The following is a 20,306-nucleotide window of genomic DNA, read 5'->3' on the forward strand; positions in this document are numbered from 1 at the left end:
AAGAACTGCAACTGTATTTTCTGGAACCTCTAATAGAATACAAAATGATATTATTACATCGATAAAAAATATTGTAATTTCAGAAATTAGAAATAAGGTAAAAGAAACGCTATTCGTTGCTATTATGCTGGATAAAACATCTGACATATCCCACAAATCACAATTATCGGCTGTGCTACGATTATGTTAATAACTTGACTTGTGTCGAATGGAGTTAATAATTGTAATGCATCAGTGGAAATATTTTTGTTTTTTAAAGTTGTTAGTGGTGATCGTTCAGCGGAAGCTTTGTGTAATGTTGTGTAAAAAACGATTTTGAGTTGGGGGCGTGAGAATAAACTGATTGTTCAAAGGTACGATGGGGCAGCAGTCATGGCAGGAGCATTGAATGGGACGCAGAAAAAAGTAAAAGACATTTTCCCAGAAGCTATGTTTGTGCACTGTTGTGCACATGTATTTAATTTAGTTCTGTTGCAATTTGTATTGTTTATAAAAGATTGTAAATTATTTTTTGCAACAATTTCTGGCATAGCCTCATTTTTTTCGGTGTCTACAAAAAGAAATCATGTTTTAAATGAAATTATTAAAAGAAAATTTCCAAAATTAGCTACAACACGTTGGAACTATTCATCTCATTTGGTAAATACCTTAAAAAGCAAAAGGCAAGGCCCATCTGATTTATTTGAAAATATTATTGAGAATCCAGAAGGCTGGGATAACGATACAATTAATATTGCAAAGAGTTATTACATGTTTTTTGAAGAATTTAACAGTATTTTTCTCCTAAATATTTTTGCCAAAGTGTTTAATTATACTGATGTTCTATTTGATATTTTACAAAAAACTAACTTAGATATAGCATATTCTAGTCAAAAAGTAGAAGTAAAAGATGAAATTCAAAATATGCAAACTTCTGTAGCAATTGATGAAGTTTATGAAGAGACTATTTCTGTAGTGGGTCCCCCAACTTTAAAAAAATGTCGTGTAAATTTACAAAACTCAAGTGTAGACCAAGACCAACATTTTAAAAATTTATATTATGAAATAATGGACACTATTTATTATCAGTTAGATGTCCGTTTTAGAAAATTAAATTCGCTCAAATTTTTTGAACTATCGAATTTCAGTTTTTTTAAGAAATATCAAGTAAATTTCCGGATGAATGCCTTAATTCGTTAAAGAACGCTTATGCAAAACATTTGGATTTTGTAAAGCTAACCAATGAATTATGCGTTTTTTATCGTAGTGAGTCATACAACAAAATGAATTTATCGAAACTTATTCAGCATATAATGCTGAATGATTTGACAGATGCCCTAAACGAAGTAAATAAATTGGCACATTTAATTTGTACAATTCTATTTTTAACTGCTTCGGTGAAAAGATCATTTTCAGTATTAAGAAAAGTAAAAAATTATGCACGCAATACAATGAGCCAGGATCTAAATTTATCTCTAATAACAATAGAAAAAGAAATGTTACACTTATTACAGTCAAAACCAGAGTTTTATGATCATGTAATTGATGATTTTGTTAGTAATGCAGATAGACATATGGATTTTGTATACAAATGAATAATAAAAAGTTAAAGAAGTGTTTAATGTACATTTTTATGGTTTTTTATTATTATTGTTATTCTCTGCACACCCTGCATAAAAACCTACCGCATGCCACTGATTCATGGCAATAATTTTTGATACCAAGAACTTTTTTGGTGGTAAAAACATCTCCAAGGGCATTTTGATAACCCTTCTCTACTATTTGATTAGATATTCTCTGCAACAATCCATAACTGTTATTGAGTTGTCAGTCTCATTGTCTCCATTAAAGCTTTTGTAGTTTTCTTTTCAATCATTCTTTTTTTAAAAAAAAGTCATGTTCTGCGAGACATGCTGTTGGCAATCCATTTTTTGATTAATCTTACAGCATAGTTTTTCCATTTTATAATGCTACATGCAATAGCAAAAATTTAACTCCCCGTATAGCATGCAGTTGTTTAAAGTAAATTAGAATTTTCCATATTACTTAATTTATTCACCTTTGTTACTTATTCCAATGTTTTGTTTCTTGGCAGCAAAAAATATAACCAAGAGTACGTGCCATCATATAACCAATAAGTACTAAAATTTCTTTTTAAATGATATTTTGATCTAAACCATGAGTACTTTAACATCCATTATAAAATTTCTAAAATCCCATGTCATTCCACATAGTTTGACAGTCATGTGCACAAATTATATATTAATGTTTTTACTATTGTATATATTTAGAGGAAAAAAGGAATAACATTGCAATTTTAAAATTAATTATTATGGACTAATATTTTTTCTGTTAGAAAATAATCCAAGTTGCCATGGAGATATTTTTGTCAAAAGAAATTTTAAAATGAAAAATGAATGAAATTTTTATGAAATGAATTTTGAAGTTTGGTTTCATAGTGCAATGTACATAACCGTAAGGGGGAAATAAGGTTTATTTAGATATCATCACCCAATAAGAAATAACTTTCATATTAATTTTGTTGTCATTATGATTTTTTGTAATTTATTATATAAAAATTTTAATATATTTAATACACTTCAAATTATTTTCCCTTAAATTTCTATGCAGGCAGTTAATTTGTTTATTTATTTCAGGATGTCAAACGACTGTATAAGCATCAAGAAGCTCTTTTCAAAGTAACGTTAATTGAAGCATCAAATATTTTGGGGTCATTTGACAGTAAGTTAAGAGCTTATGCTGAAAAGAAACTGAATGAACGAATTAATTTTACTCTTCTAAAGTCATCTGTGATTGGTAAGTTTCGATATGGTTAATATTTTATAGATTTCATTGTATTTATTTTCCAGAAAACATTCTGAAAGTACAGTCATAGTTTAGTAAAAAGTTTGATGTGTGCTTTGTTCAGTTTTCTGAAAGGATTAAATTAAAATCAGTACACTAATCATTAGTTGGTTTACAGAAGATAATACCTTACTGTGTTGTTGTTACATATGACTTTATTGGAAGAATCAATCCATACATATAAAACAGCTCAAGTATCACACAAGAACAACGATAAGTAATAAAAAAGAACAAATATTTAAAGTGAGAACCAGAACAGATGAACATGAGAACAAAAGTAAAAAGTTAAAAATTTAAACCACAACAGAAGGTACATAAGAGATGTAGTCTTTACAAGAAGTTTATGAAAGTTCTAGCATTCCAGTATAGTTTGCTTATCTCACCGCATTTCTGAGACTCTGTCTAGTTCCGGGCATTAAGAAGATGCTCTGCATTCATGATGCCCAAATTACAAATTATGCATATACTAGATGGAAGGATGCCAATTTTATTAAGATGATGTGCCATGCAATCGTGACTTGTTTGCAGTCTGGAGTTAACAAGAAAAGAAAAATTTCTTGTTAACCCATAGGGCATTAGCCCAGAAGGGCTATTAATTTCATTTTGGCATTTTGTGCTGAAAACTTTAAATGTTGGTTCACTTTTCAAACTGTTGCCACCAAATATTATAGCCCTGTATTATATTTAAGGAAATTAAATAATGAAGAATCTGCATAAATGTATGTGTGTTTCTCACATTGTGATAAAAGGACAGTGCCTAGAGCCATCAAATTTTGAATAACGTTTCCACCTGAATATGGGCATCTAGAAGCCCAAATTTGGAATTTGTTTCATTATCTATTACATATTTTGTAAAATTTTAGCAAATTTTTGACTAACAAACTCAATGATTTCAAAGCGAGCAATGGCACTGTGGGGGGGGGGGACTTTTAACTCCACTGTAGGGGGGGGAACTTTTAACTCCACTGTAGGGGGGGAATTTTTAACTCCAGCGTACAAGACTGTGTATCAGAAATTCTAAAGATATGCTTATTTTAAAATTATTTTACGATAGTGCTATTGAACTAAATTTTATGGTTTAAGTGGGAGGAATATAATATTTAATAAATGAAGGTAATCCACAAAATGTTAAAAAAAATTCCCCTTTGGGTGTAATGTAAAATCTGAATTTTTTTTTTTTTTTTTTTTAATTTTAAAGTTTTTGTTGAACTTTAAAATATCAAGGCAAAATAGTTTTAATCAATAACAACAAAACAAAAATTAATTTTAAAGTCAAATTTGTGGATTTTACAAAGCAACAAAATAATTTCAAAGTGTCTTAACTGAGAATTTATAAATTTTTATTATTTTTAGAATAGGTAAAATTATGGAGCAAAAAATAATATTACTATTCAATTATTTTTGGCAACATTTTGTAGTGCCTCTTTTCAGGAAGTATATCTACATTTGAAATAGCCTCTCACTCTGTGCATGCTTTTAGCTAATACAGAAAGATATTTATCAACTATTTCAAGGACATTAAAATTATTATGAAATAAGGATAACTATTTTATTTGCTCATTTTCTACCAGTTAAGTGAGAATAAAAATTAATTAATCATCTGGTTTCACAGCCTGTGTTTTAAAAGTCTAAGTTACTTATGTAAAACAGTTCCAAAAAGATTTATAAATCTTTATGAATCAATTGTTAATATTGTCAGTATTTTCACAGTATTGAGATTATGTTTAAGTTTTTTAGTCTGTTTATTTCTTGTAGAATTTTTTTTTAAATTTTTATTTTATGAATTTTAGAGTATTTTTAACTACTTTATTATTATCTTGGTCCTGAACAAAAAATATTCGTAAATTTCAAATCCAAAATGTAACAAACCCTCTTTAAGCTAACTACTCATGGTATTGAGTAAATCATGTCTTCTGTGGCAGTAATTTTGTTAGAGAGCTGATGCTCAGTGCCAATGTTTATTTAAGTTATTAGAAATATATGTTACTCTCAGATGTGATTGATGTGAGAGAGTTCATCATAGTTGATATTGAAAAGTATTCATGCTTTTCAGTCATTGAAAAATGTTTATTTATTGTTCCTTTCAATGCAATAAAATTGTGCTTGATAGGAAAAAATTAAGCCTATTTTCAGATTGAATATCTTGAAAATATATACCGTATTGTATAATGTGCACCCATAAATTTTGATCATATTTTTGGTGTTGTTAAAAATGTGCATTATATGCCAGAATATACAGTATATAATTATTTATTATAAGTAATATAAGTTTATTACTGTGATAAGTACTTTAAAAAAGCTTTTATATGTTATAATTTATCTTACTTCAGATTTTCTTTTTATTTAATTTAATTGTGCAGAAGTAAAAGAAGATTGTGTCATTTTACAAGATGGAACCACAATACCATGTGGTTTAGTTGTGTGGAGCACTGGCCTCAGCCCTCAGCCTTTCACAAAACGCCTTCTTGTGCCTAAAAACAATAAAGGACAAGTTAGTAAATATTTTTTTTACATATTTCAATATTTTTTTAGATGCTTTGTAGAACTGTGTAAATATGATCTGATATGAGAATATAACTAGAATCTGATGCAAGATAGGATTTTATACTGTACATTCTGTTTTGAATTATATATAATTAATAACTAATTCCTTTTAGGTTAAGTTTTATTTAAGTTTGAAAGTCACCTATCTTGAGAGTTCAGAGATACAGGAACTATTTATTTATAGGGAGTATCCATTAATATTGGTTTAACTGTATGTCAAGACTGGGCTAACCATATCAAATAGCTTTATGACAAATAACTTGTGGATATGGATCATATTTTATGTTCATTTTGTGGAACTACAAATTCTGTAAGTTGTTCACTCATGTTCTTATTGACAAAGGCAGTGAACAGCTTTCATTCTTGATTGGAAATATGTTTAAAGTTGAATCTACACTTGCCAGCAAGACTTTTGTCATAATTAAGAAGTATCCAATATATATGAATGCAATGGACACTGTGCTGTCATAATGAAGTGTTAAATAATTTAATTTAGATGACTTTATCATTTTATTTTAGTGCATTAACAAAAACATAATAGGCTTTAAAACACAAAAAACATAATGAAATATAATAGATGGTAGTAATGGCTAGACATAACTGTCCATTACAGCATTCGGTTCTGTTCTGAGCCTTTTTCTTCATCGTGGGAAAAATTGAGGATAATTACTTCCTTTTAGGGATTTTAAGTTGGAACAGTCACCTACTTTGAGAGTTAGATTATTATTAGAGTCCAAAATTGGACTCAAAATGGCCTTTTTTTTAAAACATACATCAAATCATTTACTGATATTTTGAATCCTTGTAAATTTTGTACTTCTTTTATTTCCATGTGGACTTGCTACATAGATTTACATTTTGATGATGAATTTAATCTCCACAGCCATAGAATAATAATAATAATAAAAAAGGTTGTGGTGCATTTTTATTAAAAATTCAAACAAAAGCCTATCTTTTAATAGTTAAAATAGAATCAATTAAGCAAGCAAATGCTTTAATCTCATCTTAACATTCTTCATGCAAGTTCTGAAGTTTCTTGGTGGTCATTTATATTCTAAAGTGAAGAAACTAGTAGGGATTGTAATCAAACAGTAAATGATTGTGTATATGTGTCAGAGTAAAAGTAAATTGTGCAAGGTTTTAAATCCTAATAAAAGTGCTAATTTTCATAATTAATTTCAGGTTCCTTGTCTATAAATAATTGAAATTGTTGATGATGAGAAAATACTGTAATGAAATTTTTTTTATTCAATTTGAAAAGCCAAATAATTAATACTATATATTTTTATTTTTAGATTCTAACTGATGGTTATTTGAGAGTTTTGGGTGAATTTTCAGAAAATGTATTTGCAATAGGTGACTGTGCTGATATTCAATCGATGCCTTTACCATGCACTGCTCAGGTAAATGACTACATGCATCTTTTCCTAACTTGTCAATATAATTTATTAAAAGGCTTAACCTACTGAAATTTAGGCATACTGAAAAAATTAATTGCTATTAGTAATATTTAAACATTTAATTTAAAATCCAATATAATTGTTCTTTAAATCCCGAAGATTAAATGAATAAATACATCAAGATATAGGAAATATATGATTGAGATAAAGTTTCATATTTTAATACTCTTGCAAAGAATTGTATATTTTTGATGGAACAGAAATACAGTAAAAGTTCGACTATCCAGCATTCAACTAAGAATATTTTAGAATTGGAGAAAAAAGTTTTCTTCTAAAAAATTTAGTTAATGAGAGATCTGCAATGCCATTATAGAGCTTATAATACTATTAACACATATTCATTGCTGCCAAACAATGTGATTTAATGCTAATAATGAATAAGCATGACATCACAATCATAATTTCATTTAGGTTTATTGTAAACTCAATTAATTCTCAATAAGCTAGTTTAATTTTTGTAAAGAAGGATATAAGTTCTATCTTTTCCTTACATTTTGGAAAAGCAATTTGACACTGTATGATGTGGAGTATTTTCAAAGTTAAAGGATCCCCCCCCCCCACACACAAAGAAAAAACATGCCATGATATGCGATTTATAATGGGTAAACAAAAGTGATATAATATGAAAAATTATGATAAGTGACTTAAATTTTTTGTATATCTTTTTATTATCTATGTAAATAAAGATCATTTAAATTTCTGCCATAATGATTGGTGACATCTCTTGATTGACCAGTTTTCATGTTTCACATGATTTCATAATTAGATTCTATGTTTTACTTACAAGGCCTACAAAATATGTTGGCTTTTGTAAACCTGAAATGCATTCCCTTCCAAGAAAAATCTTATTTAATGTTAGGCTTTTGATACTCAAGTTGGTAGCAAATAAGATGATTGCTTTAATAATTTTAGAGTGGGAATTTTTTCTAATAATTTGGCTTTTCTAGCATGAATTTCAGTTTTTTATAATCACACTTTTACTATACGAATATCGATTAGTATATTTATTGAGTATTAGATTCTAGATGTGATACTAAATAATTCATTTTAATAATAAAAACAAAATCATGAAAAAACATTGAACATGATTTTAAGTAATTTAGACAAAGCTATATGCACAGATTTATGATCAATATAAGTATGTTAAGGTTAGTTGTGAATTTAAATTTCAGTAATTTTGCAGTGCTTGGTTTGATAAATATAATACATAATTTCCAATTAATAAATTTTCTGGAGAGCCTTTTAGTTGGTGTAATGAATGGCCTTGATGAATAATACCTTTGACATCAAGAAATCCTGGTGAAATGCAGAAAAGCATAAATGTGTAAAAATTCAGATTTTTTATACAGCAAAAAAAGTTATACATATTTGTCAAGTGTTAATATGGTAGCTAACTACCAATCTATAGCTTAATTTCTATGACAAAAAGGCACTTTCAAATTTTACGATGGCAGTTTTTTCCACTCATTTTGTGCTTTTCCATAGTCTGTCTGGTTCTCGTAAAAGTGCAATTTTTAATAGTCCAAAGTACAGCAGTGTGTCAGTATCATACCAAGGGATTGCTAGAATATGTGAAAAGGATCATAGATATTGATGTCAACTTTTTCAGTTTTTAAAACATATTTTCATGTTTCTTATGAAGTTTTAATTATGGTAGACAGTGTAAAACTATTACCAATTATTTTTTTAATATTTTGTTAATTTCAATTATCTGTTTAATCAAATTCATTCAAAAATATGTATGCAAGCTCTGTGTTTGGAAAGTAAAAGTATATAATAGATAGTATAAAGATTCATTTAATTCAGTCATTCATCAGTTATTTATTTATTCTACAAAAGTTGCAAGTTTGTTGAGGCTCAAAAGATCTTATATAAAAGATAAATATAGCTTTATCTTCAGGTATCATTGTCTGGCATATGAAACTAGCAGGTCTAAATTATATTTTTAAAATATTGTTGAGTTTTTATTACTTGGACTCACTTATATAGATGTTTGAAAAAGCTCTGGAATAGCCTACATATAAGATGCAGATATGGAGATAAAAATTTTAATTCTTGCATCTCCGAGACCTGTAGAAATCATTCTTTTTATATTCACCTATCCTGAGGTGAATATGAAAATAATGCTGCCTATGCCATTTTCTGCTTATGCCTTTTTTGTTCTGGACTTATTTATTTTTTTAGTCTTTGATTATGGAATAAAATAGTCTTATGTTAATGTATTATTCTTAATTATGTAATCTAAATGCAGAAAACTGCATTTTTAATGAAAGAAGTGAGCAAGTTTTTGTTGTGTAACAAATTCATTTTGGCAGTGGTGTACCTTTGTTTTACTCTCAGTGCTAAGAGTTCTTTCTAGTACTAAAGTTAAATTCCTATGCAAAATGCAGGCTTTGATGTGTATGTTTTGCACACGTATTGTGTTTATTATTGCGGGAAGAACATAATTTGGCGGGAAGAACATAACAGCACACTTCCTCGTTGATGTAGCTTTAGTTGATATTGCGGGTATTGTGTCCATGTAATATTTGCCTTCTGTTTGCAACATATCTGGAGACATATGGTGCATGAAAAAATTTCTAAGATCTGGTGTAGCTTGCATTCACTAGAATTTAGTAACAAAGTTATTATTTCTTTTTGAAAACCAGATTTGAGGTTTTTTTTTCTTGTGATTTTGGTATACAAAATATAGGAGTTAGAAACTGTCATATCCAAATGTTTAAGCACAATATTTCTGTACCATTTTAGTGATTGCCATAATGATGAGTAATAGGAAAGCTGCTGATCCTATTCAGGGTTGCCACACTATCTGGAAAACTGAAAAAATCAGGGAATTTAAATATTTTAGTCAAAATCTGGAAAAGTCAGGGAATTTCATACGGCGATCCCCAAAAAAGAGTTTTGCGCCAACGTTACAAGCTTTCTTGGTGAATTATGTATCACGTGAGTGTTATTCGAGAGCTGGCATAGACCTAATTTTCGCAGTTCCACTTAGATTTGTCTTTTAGAAAGGCAAAGCAAGTTTCCAGCAACTTTGGTTTCCAGTAACCTCGAGAATTGAGAGACTCATATATGCATGTGCAAGTACATGTTGAATTAAAGAAAATACCTTCCCATTCCCATATAAAACAAAATCAATTTAATCCTAGTACATGGTACTCACGGGATTCGGCGACATTATGATAAGCAGTAAATGGGTAATTTTGGTGTTGGTGACAATTTTCAAAATTGTGCCAAGGCCGTAACATATACTAGGATTTTACTGAAAAATATTATAAACCCTTTTTTTTTTCTTTTTAATAAATGCCTTATTTGTTATTTAGCAGTAAAATAAAAAGCAATCAGACATCTAGGCTAACCATTTAATATAACTTTATTCGCCAAAATATCGTTGATTATTGTAGTTCAGTTTTTAAGTAATTAAGTTTATTTTCATGTTATTCATATCATTTAATGTTTAAGTCTTCCCTCTAAATTTATTCATTATTAGTTAATAATACTCACATATTTCAGGTAATTTTCTTTGGCATAATCCTGAAACTAATTCTAGCAGTAGGATAACATACTATCATGAAATTTAATGCACATATTTTTTGCTGTATATGTATATGTAATATGTAATTGGAAATATGCAATTATGTAAAGTCATATGTAATTGTAAAATTTTTGTGTTTTCAAGTGGCACCATAATTAATTTACCTCTCAGCACAGCCAATGCGCACTATGCGGATAGACTTAAGTTTTCTTAAAACATATCTGGAAAACCTGGAAAAGTCAGGGAATATCATTCTTCCATTTGAGAGGCAACCCTGTCTATCAATGTCACACGGTTTAGTGACAGATTTTACTTTTCAGTTCATTTTACCCGAGATTTTCATGTTACCAGAGCATAAGGACATTTCATTTCGCTGTTGCATTTCATCACAAAGCTATTTTGCTTTCTGTACATGACTGTTCCACCTTTCTTTAACTTTGCATTCATGATTTTTTTGGGGAGTTACTTTCTGTTTGATCACAATGTTCCAGATAATAATGTTTTATTTTAGGGGAGCTTAATTGCCAGAATTATACACATGTAGTATTTTTCTGTGTAAAGCACATGCATTTTGTTTAGAAGTTTGTCCACCAAAAACATTATTATTCTTTCCATGTGACCTAATCAGACATCGGATCCATCATACCACAATACACAAGTACATTCCATATACAAGCACTTGGCTTACAAAACATGTCAAGTTTTATATTGTACATGGGTATTTTGCCCATAGTTTTGCATTTGCAGAAAACAAGATATCGAATGAACTATGAAACTTTCAACTCATCTACTGAAAATTTCATACATGGTGTATAATGATTTTCAAAATTATCCAGGAGAGCATTAGAATTCTTTTGCAGCTTGTGCAACCCAGTACTATCTTCCTTATTGTTAAAGTGCCAAAACTTTTGTAAGAGTTTGAATTAGTGTCTTGCCATTGAATTGCTAAAAATCGTTGTTGCTAACACTGAATCTCTTGAACAGTAGTCTTTGTAGTCTAGTAGTAGATGAGGTTCCTTGGTTAGATCCATTGCAAAAGTAAATCCCAAATATTTCTCCATTTCTACAGCAGCTGTGGGTTTCCAACAATGTGCATGACTTTTTTGTTTGGCTGTTGATTCATATGTACATTGCTCTGCATACGTGTTGGTTTCTGATACAATGATTTGCATAATTTCTTTAGTGGTAACTAAACAGAAAAATGCTATTGGTTATCAGAAAGCCAAGAGATGTATTTTCAGGGCAGCAGTGGCAAAAAATAATTTCATTAGTCTGCATGTAATTCGTATCAGCTTTATGACATTCATAATATGATGCTGAAGCTACATGAAAATCATCGGTTTCACTTTCACTACTTTCTAAAACATTTCATTCATAAAGCATTATTCTATCATCATTAATATTTAAACCTGTGGCACACTGAAGTGAATCCATGTTTGCTTAGTCTTGTTAACAAGCTCTTTGTTAGATAATTTTATTGCCTCATCAATTCAAACAAACTTTTATTTACTCTTTTTTTTCAAAAAAGTGTACCAAGTATGTATAATATACAACAAATGTAATAAAAGTGGAAAGCAAACTGAATAATTACAAAAATTTTGTCAAAGTTCTGAAAATTTTGTTATTGGTACCAAATTGCAGAAATTTCATGTAAATGAAATAATATGGACTGGGATGTGCTGAAAAGTTTTAAAAAAATCATTGGACATGTTGCAGTAATACAGAAAAACCTTGTATATGTGACAAGATATCTCACCGTTAGTGCTTAGTGAATATTCTTGGAAGTTGAGATATCTTGTCTATAGCGATGTAAGTGTTAAGGGAAAATTGGAATGAAAATGAATGATTTCAGGTGCTAGTTTGGAATATTTTATACATATTTTTAAATTTTGCTGAAAAACTACATTGAAATGAAATACTTAATACCTGAAAATAAATTTGTCTTTATCTGAAATAAAGTATACTATGTTGAAGAAAAAATAATTTGATGACATATTTTTTAAATATGAAAATCAGTTATCAAGAATATCCTGATACCATTAAATTTGAATAATCAAAAGTCTGCTGTATGTGAATGATGCTACTCTTGACAATTTCTTCATCTTCAAATCTAAGGATGGCAAATGAGGAAAAACTTTAGAAAATTCAAAACTGTATATTAGTTTATATTTGAGGATCACTTTTACTTCTGTTTTGAACAGTACTTTCTTCAACTTTAACTTTCTACTTTTTAAGTTCCAAAATTTGTCAGTTTTTAAAATAATAAAGATGCTATAAAGGATTTTACACTTTCATGTAAATTGTCAGCAATAATAATCAGATTTTAGTAGATCAAAATCTTTCAAGGATATAACATATAATTCCCTACGTAATATTTAAGAATTTTTTTTATCTAGCATTTGTCATGAAAAACTTCATAAATTTCCAAAATAGTTTCAAAGCATTTCTGCTTGATTCAAATTTTTTAAAAATCATTTTATGAATTTTTGTATTATATTTAATAATGCTTCTAGTAATTTCTGTAATGTATTTAAATATTATTTTAATCATAGAGTAAATTCACATAATGCTGTTTATCTCTTCTTAGGTAGCTGAACGACAAGGAAGATATCTGGCCCACTGTTTAAATAAGTCAGCAAATGGAAATAATAAACCCCCATTTCATTTCAAATCTGCTGGTATGCTAGCCTATATAGGTGGTTACAAAGCTTTAACAGATTTACCAGATTTTAAAGCTCAAGGTAAATTTCACTTTTAACATGGATGTATGAAAATTGGACATGCAATGAAAAATTTAACACATTTTTAAATATTTCTGTAACTATCCAGAACATTATAAAAGCACCAGAAATAATTTGGTGTATGTTTTAAATGACGATGTTTATGAGTTAAGTTGGGAAGTCAATGAACTTTGCAAAAATAGGATTGAAGACTCCCTGACTGAATTGAAGATTGATAGTTTTTGAAAAACTTTTTTTTTTTGCTCATCTATCACTGAGTGTAAGGTTACTGGTAAAAACAACTTGAAGAAAATGTATCATCATATAACATATTGTTGGAAAAGAAAGCAAGTGGAAAAATAATGATCCAGAACATTCCATAATAAAACATCATAGTAGAAAATAAAATAGTGACAAAAGATCATGGTAAAAATTAAAATATGTAGAAAATATTACATAAAGAGAACATCACAAACATGCATTTTCAGATTTAAAAATTTTCAAATGTATGTTAGCTATTGCAAGGCATAATGATTTCTCAGAATGAGAAGAAGTGAAGAATTATAATTCCTTAGTGAAAAATCAAGGGCATTTAAAAGTATCCAAAATCGAAAGATGAATAGAAATTACACTTAATATAGAGTAGCAGTTAATGGAATTTTTAAATTACGTAGCAAGTTATGGAAGCATTGAATTTTTAAATTATGTAGGAAGCTATTAAATGCTGATTCTAAGAATTGGCATTTAACTGATTCTTTTTATAAAACTGTATTTGCAATTTTGATTTGAAGAAAGCACTATATTAAAAAGATTAATAGCAGTAAAAAGAAGGCCTCTGTTTACTTTAACACTCTTAACTAGCGAAAGGTTTTGCTAAGAAATCCCAAATTTCCCAAAACTGCCATGAGAAAGGAGTATTTTCTTGATTTTAATGCTAAAATGCCCATTATTTTATACCTGGATTTATATACTTTTAATATAGTGCGTTAATTTCTTGGATACATTTCAAAATGCATATATAAGTTGTGTGTGTATGTACTTTCTTAAAGTCATTTTAAAAAGTTTTCTTGGCAGTATATGTATGCCTTTGGGTTGAAAGTTGAAAAAAACCATATTTCGTCAGACCTTTCAGTCACCAGTTATGAAGTACCAGTGCTTCACAGCTTTATATTTGTTTATTATATAATACATATGTATGTAAGGAACCTAATTGAAGCAAGAAAATAAATTATAAAGGCTAAAAAAGTAATACAAAACATTTTGGGTTAAAATATTTTCAAAGAAATTAAACAAGGGAAATAAAAAAAAATAATAATTGGTTATAAATTACTTGAGGAAGAAAAGAAAAAGAATCTGGAAGTGAAAGTAAAAAACAATTTCATTTCTGCAAAAATTTATATTTAAATTCTTCGAAATAATTGTAAATTTCAATCTTCCTAATATGTTGTAAATGCAAATCTGTTTCCCTTAATGTTTTTTTACTGACATTATGGTTTTGTTTTGCTATAAAGATTCAATAATCAATCATTAACTGCATGGAAATGTTAACCATATTTCATGAAAAGATTATTAATAAATTGAAGGAAAACAAAACATAATTTTTATTTAAAGAATATCAAGCTAACAGTAAAAAATGATTTTATAGGTTTAAAATAAAATTTTCATTTAAGTAACCTTATACAATTCGTCTTCGTTTTCTTTTTTCTTTTTTTTTTTTAAACTAATTTTTTATATAATTTCTCTTAGTAGCTAACTGCTTAAGTTTAAAATTCTATTAACTGCTATATATAGTAGCAGTTCTTACTAATTTTCTGAATAAAAAATATTTTTCATTTCTTCTTATGCTTACAAATCATAGCATATTGCAGTAATGAATATTCATTTAAAACTTTTAAAATATGAAAATGCATGCCTAGAATATTATCATTATATGATATTTTGTAAGGTTCTTTATTAAATTATAAATTTTTGTCACTGCTTTATTTTCTACAATAATGTTTTATACTGCATTTTTAGAACTAACAGTGTTTCATATCTTAGCTTTCTTTTTTTACTACAGTGTTTCATATGATGTCATTTTGTGATCATGTTGTTTTCTCCACATGTTTTTGGCTGCAATGTTTACGCAGTTATATTTTTGGCAGACACTGAATATAAGGTGTTCGGTTCTAGAAACGTAAAAGGAAAAGAACTGTATCACTAATGCAGTAAAAGGACAACATTAAATTAGTTTACAGAAATGTGAAATGCTTTTAATGGCAAATAGCATAAATTAATGACGAAAGTCCTGCCTCCCCCCAAAACAAATTGAGTACCATCTTACAGTTTATGTAATAAATTAATCCCAAAGTTTTAATTTATCTAAAACTAGTTTCTATTATAAAAAATATTGGCTTTAAAAAAATATTTTTTTTATTATCTTGAGTCAACTACACATGCAAAATATGTAACATATAATGTTATATATTTTATATGTGTCTATTATGTGTACACTCTATCAACAAAAGTCCTTACCCCAACTTTATTTTTATATCCATTGTTTGTAAATATATACTTTCAGTTACAAAAGTGTTTTAAATGATGTAAAGATTCTGTCATTTTTAAATTTAAAGAAGTCAATTTTATCAAAATTACTCTATATTTATATTTAGGAAAATTTTATACTCCATATAAAAAATAAAACATAAGAAGTCTGATTCCGGTACAATAAAAAATTGACCAACGTATTTGATATTGCATTTTGAGCATCATATTCAGGGGTCAAGCACAAATTGAAGAGAAATGTTTGCATTGTACGCAACTAAAAATAAGGTACTTTTCTGTTTCGCAGGCGCAAATCTCGCCAAGCAGACTTTGTTGGCGACAACATAGAGTATACACATAAAAAATGTTAACAAATGTTAGTTCTACAAAATTTTTATTTTGAAGGCATAAACATTTTAATATCGTTTAACATTTTGTAAAAAGACAATTTGTAAAAAGACATTAATTTAAGAATTTACTATGCTTTAATGGTACAAAATCCTGATTCTTCGTTTCAGATCATGTGACCCCCAAGTGATCTCATCTCACATAAACTATGCAACAAAAATCTAATTCTCTCAGTAATTATCTGCTACAGATATTATCTACATTAATTTCAAGTTAAATCTTAATTTTAAATACAAGTTTAAATGCAAGAATTATTTCAATTCGTACGAATAGCTTACTCAGAAAGTATGTAAAACTGCAGTGCTTTACTTCGCTAGTGCATTCTCATTAGAATTGATAAATTTAAACCTTCATTTTGTCTTTTCTATATTTTCGCCTTCGGGTGAGCTGTGTGATTGCATTTTGATTGACTTAATTACCACGAATTGTCTTAGGACATAAAATTTAACTATCTTGTAAAAATTCTACATAATTGTATGTGAGTATTGAAAGGAACAATCAATCTGAAAAGAAATGGCTGTAACTTGCTTTGAAAATGAGGTGAAAAAGGTTACCAGCGAAGATATTCCGTTTGGCATCAGTTGTACCATTATTGGCGACTTTATCATTTGCGCCAGCAAAACGGAGAAGTACCAAAAATAAAGTATGGGTTTAGGAAAAGTTTTCTGATGCTAAGAGACTAAGGAATGAACATTTCTATGCAGATTATTGTGAAAAGTATAAATCAGTATAATTTTTCTTTTCCAAATTGAGATCTGATTTACAGAATCTTATGAATTTTGTGTTCTAGAAAACAGTGGCTGGCTTCGGCATTGTCACATTGCCAACACATATTATTTGCAGTAGTTAAAAATATTTGTAGTTTAATAAATTTCTTATAGGAGTATCAGATTATAACTCTAAAAGAATAAAACTTCATAAGAATATTAATAAGATAATTTAAGACATTGAAATGTTATAAATTATGTGTGAAAATTCTTTCAAAATGCCAAATTTAATAAAATTGAAGACATTAATAAATCACAAAAGAATATTATTAAATTATATTTAAAGGAGAAAAATTAACCTTGAATATTTCTCATTTATTTACTAAACAAGTCCATTATGCAAACTGAAAATGACATTAGAAATGGCAAATTTGGAAATTAAATATCTTGGTCGATTTTTTTTTTTTTTTATATGGGAGTCAAACTTTTTGTGTTTAATTTTTTAGGAAGAATATAACATTTGCAAAATGTAAATATAAAGACTGGCGGAATGTATAAAAAGTTAGATTTTGTATGATTTACCAGTTTGATTTCTTTAAATGTAAAATATGAATCTTTGTATCATTAAAATATTTCTGTAACTGGAAGTACATGTCTATGACCAACAGTTGTATATATAAACATTATATATATATATAGTCATTTTCAAAGTGAAGTTACAAAGTGGAAAGAAAATAAAATTAATGTCAGAAATAAAGGTAAATCTAAATACCCTGTCTTCGTGAAGTTAGTGAATATTTATTGAACAGAAAACTTAACACACACATACTGGGAACACATTGGGTCGTAATGAAAGTTTCCCACCACCGCAAATATCATCTGCTCAAACAGTTCATATTACCTTGTTTGTTTATATTTTATCAATCGATTTTGAAATTAAATGGCTACCAGATAAGAACCGTCATTTACTTACAGCTATGTTACAGTCAGCTACAGAATGTCACCAAATCATGTGTAGAACTTTAGGTAATAAGATGTTGTCTGCATTAATCTGCTCAATTAGAAGCACAAGAACAAAATTCTGGACAGGATCGTCAATCATGATGAAAAATGGATTTACTTCAACAGCACAGGTCGAAAAGGGGGATTCGCCTGCGACTGGCGAGCACGTCGGCACCTTCGCAAAGTGCAATTTGACTAACAAAAAGATCATGCTTTGTATTTGGTGGGATTGCTGTGGTATTATCACCCAAAGAGTATCTGGAAAAAGGTAAAACCCTTGACAGTAAGGTGTACAGCAAGATGCTAAGTCTGTGTTGGCACTGCTATTAAGGATAAATGTCGAACTGAGTTCTGGCGCAAAAAGGTAATGTTCTATCAAGATAATGCAAGACCTCATGTGTCTGCATTCACTGGCTGGACATCATCCAACTCATTCTATTAATTTACTCAAATGTTATCTTTTGCCACACCCACCATATAGCCTTGACATCGCTCTTTCGGACTTCTATCATTTTTAACACCTGTAGCTACATCTTGCTGATTCTATCTTCTTTTCTGCACAAGACGTCTTAAATGAGTTTATCTGTTTATGGACTCATGGCCACCAAGTTTCTGTACTTTGAAAAACTATCAAAATGTTGGTAGAAAATCATAGATTAGGATGGTGATTACTTCCCACACTAAAGGTACTACTTTCATGTTCTCTCTCTCTTTTTTTTTTTTTTTTTTTTTTTGTTCCTAACTTTATTAAGAACATTTTTTGATGGGAATTTTTTTTACAATTAGATATTTCTGGCAAGACAGGACCAGCACCAGGAGTAGTAGTGATCATGAGCAAGATAGGAAACAAAATTGCTGTTGACTTAATTAATAACAGCCAATGAAATGGCACATGGAAATTATTTGCTCCTTGGAATAGCAAACTGGGTTACACAGCATTTAATTTTATTTATTAATTCAACTAAATTTATTACTGCCTCCAAAGGATGTTGTCAATGGCTAAACGCTTTGCTCTGATTGATTTTATCAAATGCACTAAAGTGATATGGAATATCTGGCATATTATTTCCAAGAATAAGACCACAAAAGATACTTTGTTTCAAGTAAGTTGCATGCATGACAATGTAAACTGTGTTTACACTACCATCATATTTCTATCAAAATTTACATGTTTGATGGAAATGTCCTATTGGATAGAAAAAGATGTTATGTGCGTTAATCTCTGTGATTGGGCTTAGTAGCACCTTCAGAGCAAAATTGATCCTGAGTATATGAACTGCTGCCAGACAACAAGTTTATAAGAGAAACTTACTACATTTAGGCAAATCTGTAGCCTCATGTAGATGGGTTTTTAGAGCCATGTTTTCCATAATAAATGAATAGAGTGATCTTAGTGTCATAGTTTGTAATTAGGTATTTAAGCAGCTAAATCTGCCATCTCAGAAAACTATGTTGTAAGCCTTAGTATAAATAGATACAGTAAAAACTTGCCAAGTGAGGATTTGCAGAACATGATTTTGCACATATGCATTATCTTAACTGTGTCCCACAATATAATTTCAATCATATGTGGTTCATTGTTCTTTCATCAACACTGAATGATTGCTTGAATTTACTCCAACATCAAGTTAACGCAATTTTAAAGTATTACCATTAATTGAAAACAGAACCAAAGAAATTGTACAGATTGCAAAAGTAATTTATACTGAACGCTCTTCAGATGCGGAAAAAGAAGAAATCGAAAAATTATTCAAGAAATAACGAATGAAAAATTACACGATCTTGTAACACCAACTAATAGTGAAAGCAATAATAATGAAGAAGGTAAACTCCTTTAACTTACAAAAAGATAAACAAATAGTTAAAAAAAGCATAGGAACTGTGATTTTGCAATGGAGATTGTCCCAAATGAAGAAAGAAAAGAGGTATTGAAAAATTCTGCGCTTATTACTGCAAAACATCTGAAGAGCTGCATCAGTCATTGTCTCAAACAAAAAAACACATGATGTTTAAAAAAGTTTTTTTTTAAAATCATATATATTTTATTAATCTGAATTATATCGAATACACTTTTTCCATTGAAAGTTTATCTTGTGAAATGCAATTTTGCCATATGTGCAATATATTAATGACGTAACCCCCACATTTTGGAAGTGTTTACTGTACTTAAGCAAAAATGTGCGTGCAAGCATCACTAGACAATTATGTATTTAAATAGATAATAACCAATGATTTGTTAATTGTAAATCCAGAATTTGTTTTAGCTAAAAATCACGCTTAAATTTAAATATGAATACTTGTTTATATTTTGGAAACAAATCTTAATTATTATTATTGCTTTAGGATTTTCTTCATGGTTTCTCTGGAGATCAGCTTATCTAACTCGTCTTGGATCTTGGAGATTACGGATGCAAGTTCCTATTGATTGGTTAAAAACGCTTCTCTTTGGGCGTGATACTTCACATTTTTATTAACAGGCTGTAGTTGTATAATTTCTGTGATATGTTATTGCATGTAAGTTTTGTATTAATGATATGAAATAAATTATTTTTCAAAAGTAAAA

The 20,306-nt window shown here is 28.8% G+C and overlaps 1 protein-coding gene across 1 annotated transcript in view; it reads left to right on the forward strand.

The window, feature by feature from the left end:
* LOC118185513 (uncharacterized) overlaps window positions 1-20,306 on the forward strand; it is a 40,915-nt gene extending 20,609 nt beyond the window's left edge. The window contains exons 4-8 of the mRNA XM_035355383.2: window positions 2,637-2,796; window positions 5,205-5,335; window positions 6,684-6,791; window positions 12,971-13,124; window positions 20,087-20,306. Coding sequence (XP_035211274.1) covers window positions 2,637-2,796; window positions 5,205-5,335; window positions 6,684-6,791; window positions 12,971-13,124; window positions 20,087-20,217 — 684 coding nt within the window. The 3' untranslated portion in view covers window positions 20,218-20,306. The remainder of the gene's footprint in view (window positions 1-2,636; window positions 2,797-5,204; window positions 5,336-6,683; window positions 6,792-12,970; window positions 13,125-20,086) is intronic.

Source organism: Stegodyphus dumicola, chromosome 4 (assembly GCF_044657685.1).
Source record: "Stegodyphus dumicola isolate Sdum_Otavi_A_Nest chromosome 4, ASM4465768v1".
Taxonomy (NCBI): Eukaryota; Metazoa; Arthropoda; class Arachnida; order Araneae; family Eresidae; genus Stegodyphus; species Stegodyphus dumicola.